The following is a 20,264-nucleotide window of genomic DNA, read 5'->3' as shown; positions in this document are numbered from 1 at the left end:
GCTTACACGACAAATTATAGATTCTTTTGCCCTTAACATTGGGAATAATAATGATCCTACATATTTAAATCTAATATTTATAAACTATAATCTATTTTCCTTTACAATCATGTTCTTTTCTTTTCAAACTAATAAAACTTCCTATGGCTAAAATATGCAACATATTTCTAACAATTCACATTTATTCTTTAGAATGACATAACTGAAATCCTTATTTATTGTGGAGTTAACTCTGTCCCATTTTCAACTTGATTCCAAAGCTAACTATCTACAACTAAAATCTACTTAGGATTTCCTTTAGAGACAGAGCAGAAACCCTCTTAACAGTCTTTTGTGTAAGTGACACTGGCTTCACAGTTGGCTCATCCTCTAAAGCAAGGTCCACAAGCTGTGATTCAGTAAAGTTTGACTGCAACACAACCATCATGTTTTCTTATAATCTCTGCTGCTTCTGCATTACAGTTGAAAAGTTGTGACAGAGATCATATGGCTCACAAGCCAAATATTATTTTCTGGCTTTCTTCAGAAGTTTATATTCTTGCTAAAGTATAGGGACTGGATTCAATATCACTGTAAGCACACTCAGCTAGTAGGTGCTCGCTAACACTCCTATATATTTCTGCTGCAATGATGAATCTGTATACAAAGTTTGTCACACTTACATTTATTTTAATTTTTTGTGTTGATGGAAATTGAGTCAATGTCTTTGCACTGAGTTACATTCCTAACCTTGTACACATTTTATTTTAAGACACTGTTACCTAGGTAGGACTTGAACTAATGACCTTCCTGCCTTAGCCTCCCAAGTGTGTGCCACTACATCCAGTGCATTTATATTTACAACTACAGTTTAAATGTTAAATAAACTGATAAGATAAGTATCAAGGAGCACTTAAGAATAAATAAAGTTGTTACAAATGAAGTAAAGGAGTGACAACTCTGTAAGATGCTGAAAACACGGTAAATATATAGAGTATTGTCTCCTTTACAAAAAATAACGCAAAACTAGAAATCATAGATTATACATAATGGAAGTGATTCTATAAAGGAAGACGACTTAGAACTCTGTATAAAAATCATAACATCGAAAGATTGGTAAGTACATGGGTAAGATTTATTTAGGTTAAAATATTTAAGGTACACTTTTGTCATTTTTATAATTTCCTATTTTTCATTTTAAAATGTGAAGTATGCCATGCATACAGGTAAGAAGAAAACATATCCCCTCCCTTTAAGAGATAAAATGTTACTGAAGCGATAGAGGAATCAGTCACATCAGGTTTAGCCTGAAATTTTAGTACTGCTATTGATGAGTTAAACAGATGTTGTCACATGGCTACATATGACATAGAAACATCATCTGTGATGCATTCTATTGTAAAGTGATTAACTTGAGTTCATCTAGCCCTTCCTTATTTGTAGAGTTCACTGTGTAGAAAATACATAGGGGATAGAGAAACAGAACAGATAATGACATAATAAAGAGACAATTAGGCAAATCCAGAAGCTGGAGCTTTCTGTGAAACATATTTTGGGGTCAGAAATGGAAATAGGGTATGATTATTAGCTGAAATGTCTACTGAGATAGAAAGATGGAGAGAATGTAGGTTACAGAGCTAACTGTAAAGTGGGATTATATATCGTCATTCTAGTGGGGGGCCCACTGAGTTTTGCTAATGATGACCTCAGATGGTAAGAATGTGCTCATTTTATTTTGGCTGGTAGTATTTTTAGTTTTCTACAACAGGCACTGCTTATACAATAAAAATAAATAGTTTAAAAATATATGTTCTATGAAAACATACATCTGACTTCTTTGTGATAGCAACAGATCCATTCATGATCTATTGCTAGGGAAGAGAGGGCTTTTGAAATGAACAGATGCTAAGGGGAAAGTGGAGGTTTATGTAGGGACGTCTCAAATTTGATGACTTTTTATGATTCTAATGCTTGGTTTAATCAAGATACATTTACTGTCTTTGATGTCATTCTTCATACAAAATGCTATTCATTAAAGACATCTTGACTTTTTCCCCCTAGAGGCATATAAATTCTCATTATTATTAGCTCAGGACAAAATGTCTTGTGTCAGATAAACTTATAGAGCACAAAGGAGTCTAAAATACCTTTGCATAATAATCAACCAGTTTATTTTTCACCAGAAAGGGCCAAGCTTAATGGTTTTTACAATCAATGCTATGCATGCAAATTGGATTCCTACAAAATAAACAGCCATTTGAGAATGTACACAGTCACAGGTTGATTTCTTTAAAAGCAAATCAAGGAACAGATCAATTATTTTTACTAAGAGTACTAAATTTCAGCTGACTATAACAGTAAACCAATTTCATGTCATTTCTTTCAAAATTCATGTTGAAGATGTATTATTTGAGAATTATTCACATTTTAAATTTAAGGTTGATCTTTTAAAAATATAAAGCTTTTAAAAAATTGAAATTCAGGTGGTACATTCAACTGTTACTTATTTAGATCAGAGTTAAGTAGAACTGGATGTTATAAAAATGAAGTTCTGAAGCCTATCACTTACTGTTATTGTTACCTTAGGCAAATTATGTAGGTTGGCTAAGCCTCAGTTTTAATTTTTTTTACTTTAGTCATTTTTTAATCTATACATTAGAGAAAGCAGTTTTTAATCTCACAAGATTGAAAATAGATGACATTATGCTAAGAAACTTGCCTGTCACATACTAAGAGGTAAAAAACTATTCATGACAATAGTGACATTCATGATCCCAGCATATGATTTTTGTCTTGTACATTTCACTTTTTTTTTTTTTTTTGGTACCGGGGACTGAACTCATGACCTCGCTCTTGCCAGGCAGGCGCTGTGCTGCTGAGCTAAATCCCCAGCCCTTGTCCTGTACATTTCAAAAAGATTACAGATGGTCCTATGCATCTCCCACCAATGTCCTTCAGTTATCTAAATCTTATTAGATGAAACACCAACTACTCTTCTATATCTCTTTCAATGACACTATCATTAACCCAGGAGTCTTCTGTTAGGCTTTTAGTCTGTTTTTGTTTTCATGCCCTGTATTAAAGTCCTACAAGCTGTATCTTCAATATATTCTGCATTCTACTACTTCTCACAGGCCTGTCACTGCCACACCTGTCCAAGCCAGCATCATCTTTATGCTGCAAAACACAAACAAACAAACAAACAAACCCTCTTGATATAGCTCTCTATGTCCATGCCTGACATCCAGTCTGACTTCTACTCAGCTGTCAAGAGTCTTTACAGTGTACATCAGGAAATGTCACGTTCCTACTCAAAACCCCTCAGCAGTTTCCTATCACACCTTGACAAATCCAAACCCACTTACTGTCTAAAAGACCCGAAGTGATCAGTGTTATGCTGACTTTCTCTCCCAGGCCTTCCCTCCTAACTCAGCTCCAGCCAGACCAGTCTTTGATATATGATAAAAAAGGCGAGCTTGCAGAACACTCCTTTGCCTGGGGAACGCACCCCTGCCTGGCCAATGTATCACACCTTCGGGGAACATCCCCCATCTGTGGGGACAGCCCTCTCCCTGCAGGGAACACACCTCTGCTTCCACAGCTTTCACCCAGCTAATCCTCCCGCATGTGGGTTCCTTCCGCAGGTGGCCATGTAGTTCCCCTGCTCACCTCTTTAATCAAATATCAGGCTTTTCTTGATCACCTGTCAAAAGTACACCACCATATAGGTCTTTTATACTTTTTTTCATGGCACTGTCACTTACTATACATCTGTGCATTTATGTGTATGCGTGTAAATTTGTTTATAGTCCATTTCCCAACATATACATAAACTTTATGACAGTGAGGACTCTGTTGTGTGTTGTGGTCATTGTTGGGTACTCATTGTCAAAAGAAAAAAAGATAATAGAAGGACAAAACAGAATCAAAGCTTTGTAAACAAGGAGGGCAAGAGGAGATGAAGGAAGATGAGGGCATGGGGGAAAAAAGAGGAATCAGGGTATATTATGTACAGGTGCAGCTTCCCTATATGAAGGGGATCATTATGTATATCTCAATTGAAACAAAAACTTAACTAAAAATAAAGGAAAATGGAAAAGAAAAACAATAGTGTTTCAGAAACAGATGTATGTGCCAGTGGGACAGAACAGAGGAGGCAACAGAAGACAGGACACAGAAATAACCCAGGACATTCAGCTATCTGATCTTTGATAAAGGGGCCAAAAACATAAACTGGAGGACACAGCTTTTTTAAACAAATGTGCTAGGAAAAGTAATTAACCACATGAGGAACAATGAATACACACTTTATCCCTCATGTGGTACTAAAAATAGCAAAATAGATTGAAGATCTTGACATTAAAACAGAAACAGTGACTCTGTGGAAGATAAAATAAGTAAAACTCTTGAAGATAGGCAAAGACAAGGACTTTCTCCACAGAACCTCAACTGCACAACAAATAACTGCAAGAATCAATAAACAGGATTGCAACAAATTAAAAAGGTTTGCATAGCAAAGGAAACAATAGAATGAAAACACAATCTAGAGACTGGCAAAAAAATTTCACCAGATATTTTTCAGATAGAGGGCTAATATCTAGAATACGTAAAGAACTAAAAAAAATTATACTTCTCAAAATAAAAGGCACTTCTCAGAAGAGCAAATGGCCAATAAGTAAATTAAAAAAATGTTCAGCATCTTTGGCCATGAAAGAAGTACATATCAAAATGCTGAAATTTCATCCTACTCTACGAAGAACAGCTTTCACCACAAACTCAAAGCACAGGAAATGCTAGTGAGGCTGTGGGGGAAAAGGGACCTTTCCACAGTGTTGATGGGAATGTAAATTAGTACAACCAATAGGGAAATCAATGTAGAGAGCCCTCACAAAATTAAAAACAGATATTCCATTTGACCCAATTACACCTCTTCTGGGTATCTTCCCAGAAGATTTAAAGACATCATATTAAAGTGATACGTGCAAACTCAAGTTTACAGCAGCACTACTCACAATAGCTGTCTTGGAAATAGCCTAAATGTCCATCAACAGATGAATGGATAAAACGAATGTGGTTTTTACACACAATGGTGTACTTCTCAATCCTGAAGAAGGATACATTTGAGTCATATGCAGAAAAATGGATGCACCTTAAAACCATAATATTAAGGAAAATGAATCAGACATAGAAAGTTAAATATTGCATGGCTTCCCTTATAAGACAGGAAATAGGGAGGTAGACCTTCCACAGATGGGCGGGGGCTAAGTGAAAAAGCCCAAGATGTGAAAGGATATGTTCCTACTTCCCACAGTGAATGCATTCATTATGTATTGCAAACCTGTACTAATAAAGAAAGTTTTGACAACTTGTAGGTATTAAAGAAATACTTTTTTTAATACATGGAGTTTTCCTTGTGCAAAAACTGACTTAGCCAACTACTCCAAACATTACTTAAGTAATTTCTAAATCAAAACCAGTACATATAGAAGTTACACAGAACTAATTCTTTTAGTATCCTTTATGGTTGGTACAGGCCTTATAAATCTGAGTTTAAAAACAGCGGTCATAAACTTTTTATTTTATTCAGGAAACTTAGTGGAATATTTTATTCAGGAATTCTGCTAGCAGTCTTACAGAAAAACCTTTCTTTCACCACAGTGCTAGAAAAAATGAGTACTAAAAACAGCAACAAAAGTTTCTGCATTTACAGCAATCTCTTGTAATCAATGAAAATAGAAAAAAGTTTTCCCTGGTTTTATTACTGCATGGTCTTGTACAAAGAAATTGTTCTACAAGCTAAACTTGTTTTGAGGCTAAAAGGAAAAAACACATCAAGAGTATCAGTGAGCTGAATTAATTCCCTCTCTCAATTGTTTCAGAAAAGTTAGAAACTAGCTCTAATTTAAACAGCTGAATATTTGAGTCTTAGACTTACCATAAAAATAAATTTGCTTTAACCTACAGTATGTTTAATTACAGATACTATGAGTCATAAAATATAATTTAACAACATCATAAAAGTGTTGGATCCAATAATACAGAGTATGAATAAATTTATAGTAGGTAATTCTCAGAACTTGGATCCCTTTATCTGTGTCTTCTTATGGTACTTGGTGCTTTTTAGTAAACACTGGGTAAATGTAATTGTGAATATGTATTTGGAGAATTCTAAATGCGCACAACTACTGCTTTTTATATAATATCCTAGCAAAAAAGGAGAGACAGCTAAGTCTATAAAAGTGGTCAGTGTAGACTCTATGTTGCTTCCCTGTTTTTACCAGAACCTTAATAAAGCTATCATTTGTACAAACATTGCTTAGTACCTGTATTTTTCTTCTCTAAATGAAATTGCACGCAATATGGATTGAATGAGGTTTCACAGAAACTCAGCATTTCCCAAAAGTGAGGCCCAATAAACATATTTTGAAACAATGAATTTAGGGCTGTGCCATGTCATAATTTGAAAATGAGCAGGTCACCTTTCTGGATGAGTTTACCAGTCATTTACATCTTTCTAGAACTCAACAATTTGCTTTATACTGATTTTAAGGGACACATGTTTTCACAGGCATCTTACAATTCAGAGTGAGAGCCAAGCTTTTGGCTTGTTTGGGATATACTGAGGGAGGAGGAATTATCTTGGCCCCCACAGACAATATATAATCTAGTTAAATTACATAAGTAATAAAACTTCCTTTTTTTTTTTTAAACTTATTGTAGCATCTCTAGTACTAGGGATGTTGTATGTATAATTATAACAATATGATGAGCAAAATATGGTTTGGCATATTTTTGTACTATTATTTTTAAGTTCTTAAATTCTTTTACAAAATAGCACACATTCAAGTTTAATAATTAAATAAGGAAACTCATATGTCTGCCTAATAACAATAAACACACACCTTCACAGGCGCATACCCATGTAGGTTGGTTAACACACTATTATGGGTAACTGCTGTGTTTTGCTTGCCAAACTCACACAAGCACAGGTGACGTCTGATACACCGTGGGCTGTGGGTGGGAGGCAGCACAGATCTGCGCGCTTCCCTGCAGAGCATTCCATCGCCACCTATGCAGTCCACGCTGGAGCGTGTTCAACTCATGAAAAACACTGCTAAAAGCCATTTCAACACATTGTTACAAGTTTACGATCCTGTGGCACGGGCAAAACTAGCTGTCCAGCAAGCAGCCCACAGGCTACAGACTGAACTTTCGGTCTAAGGGTTATGCCCAGTTGAATTAGAAGTATTTTTTCCCCCGAGTATTACATAAAATAACATTATTTTAGTAAATGCTGATAATTTCCAATTAGTGAACTATAGCTGCTATTATTTCCATCTTAATATAGAAAATATAAAAACTCTAAGTACTTACATCAATTAAATCTGAGAGATCATGAATATAATACTTGAAAACCGAGGCATTGGTTGCTTCAAGTGTTAGGAGATACTCATTCCGTGCCTTAATGGATTTTAGCTTATTTTCTGAATACTTAGCTTGTCTCTGAAAATGAAAAAGATCTGGTATTGGCAAAGATAGTAAAATCATTTAAAAATAAGACAGAAACATGCATTTATTTTTATTAATCGAGCAATGTATTCCACATATACAAATGACCCTTGAAGTGTTCTGTGAAAAGTACATTTGAAACTGATTTAAATAACAAACTAAAATTACCCAGCTAGGGAGAATAACAATGTAGTTGGTTGGGCTTCAGGCCCATTTACAACGAAAGCTCTTTGTTAATATTCAAGTTCTCCACATTTATACTGAATATTTGGCGTTCAACACTAAATGATGGCCAGCTGTTACTACATGATTTTTATAGGTCTCAAGCATTTTTCATTCCCATAGGAGGAAGTGCATGTCTTTTCATAATAATTTACAATGCATGTCTCTAAGCTATTTATTGCATATGTTTTTAGTACTGTACTGTCTCCTCAAATGAGGACAGAAGGGTTTTTCGATACACTTTTTACTTACCTTTTCTTTCATTTTTTCAATTTTCTTTACAGAGCTTCGTCGCTGATGTCTTTCTTCTAGCCTAATATGGAAAACTGGATCCCCAGATCTTCCAATTTGCTTCTCCTCCTGTTTCTCAGCCTCTTTCAGCTTGCTCTCTGCACTGATGCTTTCCGCATGATACATATGGTATGTTTTCATCACCTGTGACAAAGTGATCCACATTGTTAAAAGACGTCTGCCTGTAACTTATATAGTGAAGGGGAATCATCATGTGATATGTGTGGTAAAAATATCACCTTCCGACTAGCAAAGAAAGTCAGATTGCAGGTAAAAGAGAAGAATTATGGCCTATTGTTTCTACATAATGCAAAAAAATATGCAAATTTACCTACCAGGAGAAGGTAGTTAGGGGATAGGCTTTGATGAAAAAATGATTTACTGAATCCTATGCATATTTTTCAATGTACTTGAAAAGTTTTCTTAAGCTTAAGTATCTATAAAATCTCCTCTGCACTATTAATTTGCAGTCTAAACTATTTATCCATGGATAAGTGTTAGTCCAACTGAAATTCCATACCAGTAGAGTTCTTACTAAAGGAAATTTATTGTACAAAAGCCACTTGCCAAAATACTAAATGTAAATATTAAGGTTTATAAATAGTTTTAGTTTTTTTAAAATTGTTTTTCTGACTGCAAAGTCATACTTCATATCCAAGCAGAAAACAAATGATAAAAAAAGAAAATAAAAAATAATACCACTATTAAGATTTGGTATCTACTTTTTCAATATTTTTCCTACGAAAGTACACAGCATACACATAACAGACACACACACACACATTCATACTTCATTGTATAAAATGCCATGACATCATTTCTCCCTTTAAAAAAAAAACTAGTATCATTGTATGTACACAATTTTAATGACCTTTTCCATTTTAATATATAAGAACAATTTCCTGTATCACTAAATATTCCATAAAATATAATTTGAAGGGTTTTATAGTATTTCTCAAGATGATGATGTAATTATTTAATCAACTCCATATTATTAAATATTTTAGGGTTATATCATTGTTTTGCTTTATAATTAAGCAGTGTTGAAGCTGTTCATGTATATCTTATCTTTTTTCTCTGTTTAGAAATGGTGTATTTAATTGCTGTTTTAGTAAAGTATGGAACATAGCATTTTATAATATATCTTTCCATGTATATTATAAACTTATATAATGAATTCTCAGTTTTTTTAAAAAATTGGTTATAGCATTGTACAAAAATATTTGTGCACAAAATTGTGTCATATTTCCTAGGATAAATTTCTAGAATTTCAATTTTGGGGTTACAGAATACACATTTTTGTGGCTTTGAAAAACAATGTCAATTTTACACTGTTAATTAAAAATAAAACAAAACCAAACTGATCTGTACAGTCATCTCTTAATGTACTCCTGATAGCATACTCAATATCTTCTCAAATAAGGAATAAAGACACTGAACACTTACTTTTGTAGTAATTGCTACATTTAATTTTGTGGTTTTATGTATAGAAGAATAACAGGTACAGATTTTCAGAATTTTACCTGACAACCATAGCCTTATAATAAAATTCCAATGTGCTGTGAACTGCAGAGGTAGTCATCTGGAAAATTCTGAAACCTGTGTATTTTGTGCACAAAATACTTCGCAGAGAAATAACATACATAAGTATGATACTCCAGTACAACTGGTATATCAAGGAACACACTAGAACTTGGTGCCCAGGCCTAAACTTTGGGGTGCTAGTCTTTTCTCACATGTGATGTCACACTGTCATTCACAGAAGAGAGATTTTTACTGCAGATGCCCAAAAGTTATTCAGATTCAGTTTTATAACTAAAGGATAGTTTTTGTGAAGCTGAGATTATGGTAATGTTTTTATGTAATGAATTTTTTTCTCATTTCAAAGGTAAATTTTAAAATAGTTTGAAAGTATCACAGGAATGAATCTATTTATTAAGTTAAATACAGATTACAAAATAAGGTAGAAAATATCTTTTCTTAAATCGGGTCCCTCAAATTCAAAGACCCAATCCAAAATGGGAACCTGAGAGGACTATACACTGCAGATGAAGAAACACAAAAGGCAAACAAGTATGTGAAAAAATGTTCAACATCACTGGTCATTCAAGAGATACAAATTAAAACAATGCTGACATTCCATCTCAGCCCAAAAGAATGGCTATTATCAAGAAATCAAGCAACAATAAATGTTGGAGGGACTGTGGGGATAAAGCAAACCTTCTCCACTGGTGGGGAACTGTAGACTGATGCAATCACTGTGGAAATCAGTGTAGAGATTCCTCTAAAAAGTAGGCTTAGAAGTCCTATTTGACCCAGCGATCCCCTTCTGGATATTTTCTCAGAAGAATTAAAAACATCATACTGCAGCGATAAATGTACACTAATATGTGCACTCCCAGCAGCACAATTTGTGATAGCTAAACCTTGGAAACTCAAATGTCATCAACTGAGGAACAGATATAAAATGTGTTCTTTTTAAATATATATATATATATATATATATATATATATATATAGAGAGAGAGAGAGAGAGAGAGAGAGTAGTACTCAGTCATAAAGAATGATACACTTGTGACTTTTATAGGTAAATGGATGCAACTCACGATCATACTCATAAGGGAAATAAATCAGAATCACATGTGCAAACTTTGTGTCACTTAGTGTGAAAAGCTAAATGAGTAAATAAGATCCAAAATGTACAACAGATTTGGTGAATTGGGAAGAAACTGTTCAAAAGAAAAGAAAAACTGTGATGGAGGAACAGGAAAAAGAAGGAAGGAAAAAAGGAAAAAAATATATATATATATACACATGACAGCTAAGATAGTTATACAGCTAGTTTCTTCACTGAAAAGAAAGGTTTGTGCCAATATTGCTGGGCAATATTTCATGCCTATACCTTGCACTCAGAATAACTACTATGAAGATAACGATATGCAATGTATTATATTATTGTGATTCTCTTATTAGCCTGTTTTGAAACTTTTATTTCTATTCTTTTCATTTTAAAAAATTCTTTGTTATAGTTCAGTGGCACATTTTGAAGATAACTATTTTGAAGGGTAAAATACGAGACCAGTGAAGAGAGCCTTTTACTTATTTCATTATAACCTGATAATGTCCTTCTAACACTGAGCAAGAACTGATTAAAGACTAAACGACAAAATAGTTGCAGTTTTTTCTGGGCATGTGCCACTGGAAAGTTATCTGTTTTTAATAATTATTGAACCTATGGGGGAAGTTTGGTTGGCAACTCCAGTTTAAAAGAAAAATAAAATAGCACTAGGAAGCAGCTGGGCAGCTGAGGAATGAGAAGGGAGTCACCCGGCAGCTGGGCAAACAGCAAGGTCAATGAATCTACTACACCACTTGCATTGCTAGCTTGGTTCTGTTTATGTTCCCTGCCTGAAGCAAACCACGTACCATTCAGGTCCTCGTTCAGTTATACCTTAAAGACAGGTTGAAAAAGCCCAAATGCATACCCAGGCCCTACTCACTGAGTTTCTTTGCTGTTAGTATTCCTCTTGCTAATAAATAGCCAGGGAGGCAGAAAGCGGACTTCCACCACACTTGGATGCAAAAACATTGCACACAGCCCTGGATCTCTCAGAAATATTTCTTTTCAATTCATCAGAAAGAAAAGACCTGTCCTTCTGACTCTTGTTTTACTTGAAACTGAGGGTTACTGTAAGCAGGTAATGTGAATAAGCTAAACCTTGGAATAAGAGAAATACACCAAGCTGACTGCCAGTATAGTATTTCTTATTAAACAGTCCAAGTTAAAAGGAAAATATTAGAGTCTGAACACTCACATGCAAAGGATTTAATTTCTCACAATGGAGTTCAGCACAATAGTGAAAGATTCTCTACTTAGTTTAGCGCTAACTGCCAGAGAATAAATTTATTTGTTCAGTTTTCCAACTTGATTTTGCATTTCCACTCTTCTTTCAAGTCTTAAAAGTTACAATAAGTGAACTTTAAAACTTCAGCAAAAAATTATGAAATCTTTTTGTTCTAACTGAGGGATACTGATTTCAAGTAGGAATTGCATTATTTAAATGTATACTGTTGACAGTTCGTCTTTCTATTTAAAATAAAACAACAGCTCTTTTTTTGCAGTGAAAAAAGCTTTTATTTACAATGGTGCATTTTGATTATATACTATAAAATAACAGCTTCTCCCTCAAACACAAGTCTTTACATATCAGTTAGTAAGACAGATATATAGCCATTGAAATATAGTAAGTAGTATATTTTCCTATTTGAAATCTTCAATATTAAAACTTCATTATAAACCCCATTCAAAAGACTCAATTTATCTTTATCCAACTACAGGAAAAATATAATCAAGTAGAAAGTGACCCATTTCTACTTGTAGGGCTGGGAATTCCTATATAATCACTTTTGTGCAGAAGCTGTGGATATTTTTTTTCTTACTGTAAGACCTGTATCATGTCTGACACTACTCTTATACTTTAAATCAAAATAATTACAATATATGTAGTAAATTTCATTACTCAATGTTAAAAATTACTATGAATGTAAAAAAATATGTGTTGGAGAAGCTCAGTGGTGTGACTTTTAGGTTAGGAGTTAGAAGATACAGATCACAGGAATGGATCTACAGTCACTCAGTGTGAGGAAGTTGCTTAATGCCTCTGCTTACCTTATGACATTATTGTGGATACTAAATTGTGTGTCCATAACTTTACTGAGTACTTCCTTTGTATGTGTATATCTAAGTATGCCATATATAATCACACCCACAGATACACAGTATGCGTACTATCCATTAAACATTGCCTTAGCATTTACAAATAATTTATTTAATCCTTGTGAGGTAGATATTTTCCCATTTCACAGATGAAAGTTAAATAATTGGCTCAAGGGCACACAGCTGTTAACCGACAGAACAGTGGTTGGAATCCAGAGAATCTGGCTCCAGATGAAGTGCTCTGGACTGCTGTGCCATAATCTTTAAAGTCTGAAATATTATACAATTGGAAGGCCTCTTCATCTAGGGAATACAATTACTCTTGGTTATAGGAGGCAAAAGAAAATAAAAGATAATCACACTTAGCAATTGTAGATCCATTCCTGTGATCAACATTTGCTTGGTGCTTCCTGCCTGTAAGGCATTGATAAGCACTTTTTTAAAAAACAAAGATCTATTTCCCATCTTGTAACAGTTTACATTTTTGGAGAGTAAAATCTGGGCCTTAAATATTTTGGTGGGCACAGATGAAGGGCAGAGCATTTAAGCTGAAAGATGGTCTCAGCAATGGCACAATGGTTGTGAGGGTGGAGGCTCACACAAGCAAAGTGGGTGTGAGCAGACCAAGATGGCAAAGGAAAGGTTCAGGGAAGAGCTTTAAAGTGGACAATTTGGGTAACTGAGCTGAAGGGTTAGACTGGTTATGTTGGCAGAGGCCAGATCAGGAGCCTTGAAGCTCCAGCTAAGAAGTACAGAATTTATAGCATACTCAAAGTAGTATTTTAGCAATAATCTGGTGAAGATACACAGAATGGGTAGATATAGGTACAAAGTGGCCTTGTTTAGTGTGGAAGAACAAAAGAGAGAATCGAAATGATCATAACAAGGCATTTTCTCAGTTATCATTCCCCTTGCCTTTTTCTTAAACTTGACATGACTTTCTCCATCATGATGTTTAATAATCTCACAGATTGAACTCAGCCTGTTCAAGCAACAACACTTTGGTACCTCTCAGTCAATCACTTATTATCTACTTTGTCAAAGTTGGCACTTTTCTTCCTCTGGTTTTCCACCCAGCCAGTGTGCCCCTGCCTTAAATGCCCTTTCCCAGGACTTGTCTTTGTCTAGACTCATCTGACACAAGCTCAAGTCTACCAGAGTGATCTTACTCTGCTAATACTGATAGCACTTCAGACCCTCTGCCATGTGTTACAGATGTCTGTGTGCCAACCAGTGCCATAATAATCCTAAAAGATCAACTCACTGTGAACAGAACCATAGGTGTTTTCAGATCCTTAATATTGCACATATTGTATTATAATTATGTACAATCTTATGTACAATATTGGCAACATAGACATTTGGTGAGAAACAAATGAAGGCTAAGAGCTCATTTTACTCACTTTATCGTCAGTCTGTCTGTGCATTTAACAAATATTTATTAAGTACCTATGTTCCTGACATTATCTCCATCGTTCTCCACATCCAAAAAGACACCGCTGTTAAACACCTGGGATTTGTGTAATGGAATGACAGTTTTAAATCATTTGTAAAATACATTTTACAATTTTACCAATTGCAATTTATAGCCCCACAAAATAAGAAAGCTGTGATAGTTTGGTGAGAAAAGGGGATGAAAAGTAACATGTTCCCATAACAGCGTCTCCTAATGGCCTAAATCCTTCATGAAAAGCTCTTCTGAGAAAAAATCTCTTTCCTACTCTCAGTATACAGAGGGCTCTAAACTGAGTTTCTGTGAGTAATAGCCTAACAAGACCAGTGGCTTGGAGCTCATTCCTACTGTTTCCCAGGAACTGCTCAGGTGCATGGGGAAGGAAAGGCCACTGGGATACCCTCAGCTGAACCTTTAGAGCTACACTGAAGAAGACAGATTCCCCCAAGGGTGGAACCACTTCAGTCTCTCTCTCTCCATGCTGCGACACACTGTGACTCTGGGTGTTCTTTTTTTCTTTCAGAATCAGGTAGCAGCAAGAACTCTCTTTAGATGAGCCCTCCAGACATGGCTTGCTAGCTTGCCCATACCTACCATCTCCTGCCTTCTTGCTCTTTGAAACCACGCCAATCCTGGCGAAGAACAGAGCTTCTGCAATCCAGCAGACCTGAGTTTGAGTTTCAGCACTGCAGCTGCTGGATGGGGCACATTTCTCAACTTCCTTGAGCTTACCTCTCCCAAATGGGGCAAATGGTAGAATGCATGGACACATATAGCAGGATGGGTGGCTGTCATTCTTGGATGTTTCTAAGGTGTGACAGGAACATAAGAGTACAGGCTTTGGGGCCAGGCTACCTGGCCTTACATCCAGGCTCTAAGCAGACAGGACAGGCTACTGTCTCCCAAAGGCAGCTGTGAAATCTGAGGCAAAACAAACACAGAGCCAGGAAGGCTGCTTCAGCTGTTTCATGCTGAAACTCAAACTTGTCCAAACCACTTATAAACAGTAAAATACACCAGTGAGACGAGTAAGGAGATGACTGCAAAGGTACCTGCATGGTCAGAAAATTACCTATGTTCATACTTAGAAAAAGGTTCCAGTCCATTTGGAATATAAATTAAGTGGTCATTAGCCCAGGTCTCAGGGAGCAATGTATGCTGATTTGCATTTATTCATTCACCAATCAGCTACTGAGTGTCCACATGCCAGGTATTGTGCTAGGCTTTGGGCAAGAGAGAGACGCTGCAATCCCTACTCAATGGTGAAGACACAGAAGCAAGACCATCCTTGTGATAAAACAAAGAAGAGGTCAACACATTAAGGGGGAGCAGTGGTGGACTTTACTGATGATTGAATGGGAAGTTAAGTGGAGGAGTACCAGGCTTGGTCTTCATCTTCTTATATATGTTCAGTCCAGATGCTCATTTAGGCAGAATGGTACGGGGAATAGATTTTATTTATATAAACAATGTAAAGACAGAGGGAACCAAGCTTAACATTAATGCTACTTAGCCAGTATCTATAATAGAGCTCTCTGCCTTCCACATTGCACCTCTCACCTAAGGCTTGTGAGTGACACCAGGTAGTATTTTCTTCTTCTCAATCATGGAATCAGGGGAAGAAATGTTATTGATCCCTGCAGTCAGTAGGTCTGTCACAATAATGAGCTTTCACTTGCCCATCTCTCCTCTCCCTGGGCTTTTATGGCTCTTCCTGAGTCAATGAAAATGAGTTTACAAACTCTATTTGTAAAATAACATTTATAGGAGAAATCTTTTTGAGAGGCAGGGCCCTTGGTGTCTAAGAGCTCAGACTTGTATCACAGAATCAAATCTATCTCTGTGCTTGCATGCTGTGTTCCCTTGGGCAAGTAACTACTAGGGCTCAGAAAAATGTCCCTCAAAATATGGTATTTTAAATTGGTAACTCAAAGCCCCCGAGGAATAGCACATGGAGAGAAGCCCTTTCTTAGGAGCTCCCTTTTCTCCCTCCACTGGATTCCACAAAGGGAACACACTTGCCTTCTAGCTCCTCCTCATGATTCCACCAACCAGGAAAGATTAAATGCAGATCAGAGAAGGGACTGAGGGTCTAACATCATACCCAGAACTTAAATGAACTTGGCCAGAATCTATTCTTTGATCCCATTTGTATGTTTTATAAAAAACACTTACTCCTTCTAAAATTTCCTACAAAAAGTTAGCGCTTCCCGAGAATCTGCCATGCTGGGACTGGGAGGATCCAACAAGAAGCCAACCAGCCAGCCTTTCTGGTAAGCCATGCAAGCTACACGGCTTCCAGGAAGAGAAAAGTCAGTGCCTGCCGTGAGCCTACAGGCAGACAGGATGAGAACCAACACCCCTCAACCCCACCAAAGGAACCCACTAGTTTGGAGGACAGGCTGAGTTGACAGCAACTAAGGCACATAAAGTAACTAAATGCTTGTATTGTTTGGTTGATTTTGTAGGCTTGAGCATCTCTTGGGAGGATGACAGTATGTAATATAGCAAATATGGGGGATTTCTTTTTATCTTGTCTTTGAAATCCAATATTGTTCTTACTGTTTTGCTTTGTTCTGATTGTTTTGCTTCATTCAATATTCTGTTTTGATTTTTTTTTCTGTTTTTTTTTTCTGGTTTGATTTTGCTATACTGATGGAATGGACAACTATTGTGATGATAATAAGATATACCATGGTAGCTATCATTGTTTTCTTAGTATCTGCTTGGAAGTTCTGTACCAATTTTGCTGTTTTGTTTTGATTGGCTTTGTTTTGTTTTGTTGGATTTTACTATCTTTAAAATTAAAAAAAAATTTAAAAACTTAAAAAATTTAAAATTTCCTACAACCACCAGTTATCGCTTCTTTGTGAAGATGGGATTTAAGCTTCAACCATCTAGACCTATTTTAAGTTTTCATATTTAGTGTAACTCCTGTATAGTTGTAAATTAATACATTTGTACATCCAATCATTAATTTGGCTATTTTAAGTTTGTGCTATAGATTCAAGTTACTGAATGTTCAGGGTGTGGAAAGAAAGTTCTTTTCACCCTTATATAACTTTTCTGTGCCTCAATTTCCTTTCTGGTAAATTAAAACACTATTACTCACTATGTAAGGTAGTTATGAAGATTAAAGATGTTACATGCAACACAGAAAAAAGAGGATGACATATAATAACTGTGTAGTAAATGTCAGCTACTGAATTATGAAAAACAACTACCACAAAATAATTCATTTTAATATGTAATGATTTCTCCAAGGTTGGAAGGATTAACATTTCTAAAAAGGAGAGAAATCAGCACATTTCTATCTATGTACATATTAAGAATTTTATCAAAGTTTTTAAATGAGCAAATAGACCAAGATGAATAATCAAATAGGATGTTATAGCCAGGTTAGCAAAGAAAACTTGAAGTTCATTGTGGCTAAATTGAAATGAAATTAGCATAACAGTCTGAATTTATCACAAATTATATTTATAATTCAAGCAAATGCTTTACACAAAAGGCATTGTCTCCGACCCTGGACCCGGCTGACTAGGGACTGCCAACCAAACAAACAACAGAGCAATGGAGATGCAGAGAATAAACAAAACAAAGTGGGAAATAGCACATGCACCCAGGGAGGAAATAAGGCTAATAAAAATCATGAACACAATTACATTCTATCCAGTGCAGTGTTAAGGATTTTGTTTCAGGGGCAGTTACACAGAGAAGTATTTTTAATGGGAAGAGCTTCAGTCTATGAAACAATAGTCCTGCATTTTGGTCTGCGTTATGCTGCAAAATAGCTCTTGTAACCTCAGCCTTTCTGACCCTCAGCATGGTCTCATCTATTAGCAGTGACAAGTAGGCATGAGGCCTTCCTACAGGACCAAAATCAGAAGCACAATTAAATTAAGCCACACACCTCATACCTTTTAAGAAGTGTGGAATGAAAGACAAAGGACAAAATAGATGCATAATCATGGAAGGAAAAAGTGATCACATAACATCTGTGTGTAGTAGGCTTTTTTCTCTAGTATTTTAATAGATTAGCTAAAAAAAAAAAAAGAACTTGATAAAGCTCAGAGAAACTAGAGCAGGATGACATTTAGCCATAGGAGAAATGCCCCTCAAATTACCCTATGGTTCCATCCCAATAAGCTTCATTACATATTGAAGATACTGTAATTTAAAAATATATTTAATATGCCTCACCTCTAACATCATAACTAGCTTGCCTTAAACATATTCAGAATATTTGCTTCAGCCTATGGTTGGGCAAAGTCATCACTACAGAGCCTACTTCACAGATGGATGCTTTGTAGACATGATGGGATGTGAAAACAATACACTATACCCTAAAACTGCTGGAAACACACTACACAGAAAAGGAATGGTTGTTTCTCCTTCAGATCATGTGATTGACAGTGGCTTTGGCCCACAGCTGCTGCCCGGCATCATAAGAGAGGATGGTAGCACATATTGCTAGCCCAGGAAAACATCGAAATTCAAAATTCAAATCATGGTTTCCTCTAAGTGCCTATTGTTTCTGTACCATGATAAAATTGAAAATACCCTAAGCTTAACTGTTTTAAGTCAGGGGCTGTCTGCACATAAGAATAGCATCCACACTGTCATTCCTGCTAGCATAAAAGTGAACCTTTGCTTCTTCATCTGTAGGGCTCAGTGTTCCTGGAAGGTGAGTCCTACCTTAGATATCTGGGATCCGAATCCACCCTGAGATGATGTGCATGGTTATGGGATCCTCAGACAAGCTTTCCTGAACCCTCTGGCCCATAGCTTTCTCAGCACACAGGTGTGATTTTAAAAAATACAGTGAATTCTTATTTTTTAAAAATCATATATTATACACAGCAAAGGGCACATTTCCACTAATCCTCTTCAAAACACTCCCCTTTTGAACACACTTATTCCGTTTTCTCGCCACTTTCTGAAGCAGTTCTAGATGTTCTCTTTGATGTCTTCAGTTGCACTATTGTGGCTGCCTCAATCCCCTGAATAGACCCCTGACATTTACTTTTTGTGCTCATTTTCACTTTGGAGAAGAGCCAGAAGTCACAGGGTGCCAGCGCTGGTGAATAAGGAGGATGAGGATGCACTGTAATGTTTTTACAATGAACCTGTCTTTCCACAGCTGCATTCATTATATATATTTCCTTTTTTTTTTTTCACCTTGTAAAGATGCTTAAAAAGAGGATTTAGAGAACTGCTTCAGAAAATGGCAAGAATAATGTGTTTAAATTGAGAGGAAGAGTTTTGAGGGTGATCAATGACAACACAGTTTTTACTGAAATAAATTTTAAAGTCTACACATTTATTGTATAGTGATCACACTCCCTACAAAGGAGGAGGTTGGCCCATGTAATCTCTTAGGCCATTTCCAACTCTAAGACTCTATTAATATTCAGCACAGGATTTCAGATATTAATCTGACATGTAACAACTATATTGCAAGTGTAAGAATTTATTACGTGGGGAATATTATATGCGGTTGAATTTTTTTCATTGTCAGGGTAGATGGTAGATACAGTTTTCACTGAAAGGAAAAGCTAATATAGCAACAAATTAAACTAATTATCTCCTTCTGCTTCTGTTGACCTGCGACTACTGTGCCAGGTAGGCGTAAGACCCCTTTAGAATTCTTCATAGGCTCTGAGGCCATAACTCATCTGCTTTACTTCATGGAAAATATCCAGCAATGAACAATGCTCCTATAGTCTGTTTAGCACACTGTTACATTGAGGGAATTAGCCTAGCATTATTTATCACTGTAGTGACTTTAATTAGCTCTGCAACTGATTATTGATCAATCATCAAGTGCTCATTAAGGAGGAAAACCCAAGAACTCTTTGGTAGGGACAGGCCTGACACAGACATAGTACATCCTTCTCTTTTCAACTGTTACATTTCAGTTTGTGCAGGACATTAGACATTTTGAAAATGCTAAACTGAACACCAATTTCTAAACAGCATAAATTACAATTAGTTAAGAAATATTTTATTTTAATAAAACCATTTAATAAAAATTGATTAGTATATCCTAAAGAGGATGAATTATGTTATGCTTCATTGAAGAGAAAATGT

General features: G+C 35.9%; 1 protein-coding gene across 2 annotated transcripts in view; it reads right to left on the bottom strand.

Moving 5' to 3' along the window:
• The window catches only part of Srgap1 (SLIT-ROBO Rho GTPase activating protein 1), a 288,940-nt gene that overhangs the window by 91,950 nt on the left and 176,726 nt on the right, over positions 1-20,264 (bottom strand). For both annotated transcript variants that reach the window (XM_003476114.5, XM_003476115.5), the window contains exons 5-6: positions 7,963-8,145; positions 7,354-7,482 (exon numbers count right to left, since the gene is read on the bottom strand). In XM_003476114.5, coding sequence (XP_003476162.1) covers positions 7,354-7,482; positions 7,963-8,145 — 312 coding nt within the window. The remainder of the gene's footprint in view (positions 1-7,353; positions 7,483-7,962; positions 8,146-20,264) is intronic.

The sequence above is a fragment of the Cavia porcellus genome, unplaced genomic scaffold (genome assembly GCF_034190915.1).
Source record: "Cavia porcellus strain 051 isolate PalLab524CR breed Dunkin Hartley unplaced genomic scaffold, mCavPor4.1 scaffold_8, whole genome shotgun sequence".
Taxonomy (NCBI): Eukaryota; Metazoa; Chordata; class Mammalia; order Rodentia; family Caviidae; genus Cavia; species Cavia porcellus.
This window is presented reverse-complemented; position numbering and strand designations above follow the sequence as displayed.